The sequence below is a fragment of the Sinocyclocheilus anshuiensis genome, unplaced genomic scaffold, assembly GCF_001515605.1.
Source record: "Sinocyclocheilus anshuiensis isolate Anshui unplaced genomic scaffold, SAMN03320099.WGS_v1.1 scaffold609, whole genome shotgun sequence".
Classification (NCBI taxonomy): Eukaryota; Metazoa; Chordata; class Actinopteri; order Cypriniformes; family Cyprinidae; genus Sinocyclocheilus; species Sinocyclocheilus anshuiensis.
In genome coordinates this window covers 359970-362335 of record NW_015541011.1, presented here as the reverse complement: position 1 = coordinate 362335, position 2366 = coordinate 359970, and the positions used below count along the sequence as shown (strand labels likewise).

The 2366-nt window shown below is 38.9% G+C and overlaps 1 protein-coding gene across 1 annotated transcript in view; it reads left to right on the top strand.

Annotated features, from left to right (window-relative positions):
* LOC107690355 (tetraspanin-3) overlaps positions 1-1437 on the top strand; it is an 8021-nt gene extending 6584 nt beyond the window's left edge. The window contains exon 7 of the mRNA XM_016488656.1: positions 429-1437. Within this exon, the coding sequence (XP_016344142.1) occupies positions 429-521 (93 nt within the window). The 3' untranslated portion in view covers positions 522-1437. The remainder of the gene's footprint in view (positions 1-428) is intronic.
* Positions 1438-2366: the final 929 nt, after the last annotated feature.

The window sequence follows — 2366 nt, the reverse complement described above, 5'->3', positions numbered from 1 at the left end:
AAATATGGAAACACCAAAGACGCTTTAATATGTTATGCATTTTATTAGACAGGTGACGACCGCGCAGAGTAGCATTATAACATTCAAATGTATCTAGTATGATAAAACAGCGCTGCTTACTTCCGCTGCTTTCCGGAAGGAGCGGAAGCGGTCGACTGTAGCATAATGAAAGCTCCGCTGCTTTCGAGCCATGTGTTGCGCTCGTTCAATGGCCTTGTTTCGCTTCGACGGCTTTCAGCCTCACTCTGCTTCATACTACGATGTTAATAAATCTTTAATACATTAGCTCATCCATGAACATGATTTCTGCCCGAGTCCCATCGGATTGCTTCGGCTGTGGGGATGAAGACGACAACTCCCATGATTGCACCCTCTAGTGGCAAAAAATTACATATTGTGCCTTTAATCAAACTTTGTTTTTCCTCCAGATGCTGGGAATGCTGTGCGCTTGTGTGGTGCTGTGTCGCAGAAGCCGAGACCCGGCCTACGAGCTCCTCATCACCGGAGGGACGTATGCATGAAAGAACCTAGCAGACAGACTTCCTCTTTTCATGCACACACAAACACACACACACACACACACTGGGCTCAGGGTTCTGTCGGTGTGAGGTGGCACACTGGATATGCCCTAACTTAGCTCTCTTTCGACACACCTTACACAGTTGTTTGCTCACACATTGCACTGGTGATGGGTGAAACAAAGCGCATACTATTCATTTATATAGTATACGTCACTGAAAACGACTGCATTTTAATTTAAATCTTTGTTTTTCTCTCAAAGGCGTCGGGCCAGACTGCAAAATGGCAAATTAAAGTTTTTAATCCCGCTGAGAAGACTTTAACGCAAGAAAAGTTAACATTTTCTCTTCCTTGTCTCTGTTATATGGAGAGGAAGATGCAGTTATCGTATGAAATAATATGTGGAATGTATGCTTTCCTCATTTGTTAGTTTGCACTGTGTGTACGGTTTAGTTATATATTACAAATACCAAGATGGTAAATGATTGGGATGGGGAAATGCTTTGATACGAGAGGATCGACTCGTGGTAGCGCTGCCTCAGATGTCACCCATCACCAGTCCGCTGCTCACAGACAGTGGCAGTGTTGACCACACAAGATTGCTTGGCATTGTGGGTCCAGTCGTACAGCTAAATGTTCAAAATGGGATTCACATCGGTTTGCATGTAAAGAGGTTTGGGGGATGCTCTAGATGCGCTACCTACCATTTACTGAACTCTTATCTTCTTTTCCTGTTTTTCCATTGCTTACAGTGTGAACATTACTAGTCTAGTAATAGATAGTTTAAAGTTAGTTTGGATAACATGTAGGTATGTTGAACAGGGTCAACAGTGTATTATTTTAAATGAATGTACATGGGGAGGAAAAATGGTGAAATAAACTTGTAATATCGATCTTAATAAATGTTTCATAAGTTGACACCTGTTGTTTCATTTCATTGATGTGAATAATTTAGTCTAATATGCTCATCTTTTTGAACATAGTAATATTGAAATATTACAGTTTGAAATAACTGTTTTCTATTTTAATATATTTTCATGTAATTTATTACTGTCATGATAAAGATAAACTTTAGCAGCCATTACTCCAGTTTTCATTGTCATATGATCCTTCAGAAATCATTCTAATATGCTGATTTGGTGATGCTTAAGACACTTGTCATTTATCAATGTTGAAAACCGTTGTGCTGCTTTATTTTTGTGGAAACCAAGATGCTTTTTTTTTTTTCTTTCTTTTTTTTTTTGATAAGCAGAAAGTTCAAAAGAACAGCATTAATTCAAAATATAAGTTTTTTTTTTTTGTAACATCATAAATGTGTTTACCGTCACAGTCCTTGCTAAATAGAAGTATTCATTTCTTGAAAAAAAAAAGACTTTGGAACAGTAGTTTATGTGATATAATATTAAAAATCACCTTAGTTTACATAACTTAAAGGGGTCATATTACGTTGCTAAAAAGAACATTTTTTTGTGTATTTGGTGTAATGAAAAAAAACACATTATTTTCCATATAATGTACATTATTGTTTCTCCTCTATGCCCCGCCTTTCTGAAACACTCGATTTTTACAAAGCTCATCCTTATAAAAAAAGCGAGGTGTGCTCTGATTGGCCAGCTATCCAGTGCGTTGTGATTGGCCGAATGCCTCAAGCGTGTGACAGAAATGTTATGCCCCTTACCATATTGTGATGATGCCCTGTCTGGCCGGACGAGACTCAGTCCAGCTGCTCCGCTCGTGCACATCCCATCATCGGTTCTCTTTTAGCAGTTCAGTCAATGTACTGTTAGAAGTAACTGAATAACTCGGGATATTGGTTTATTTCGCGTCAGAGGGAGTGTCAGGCACGT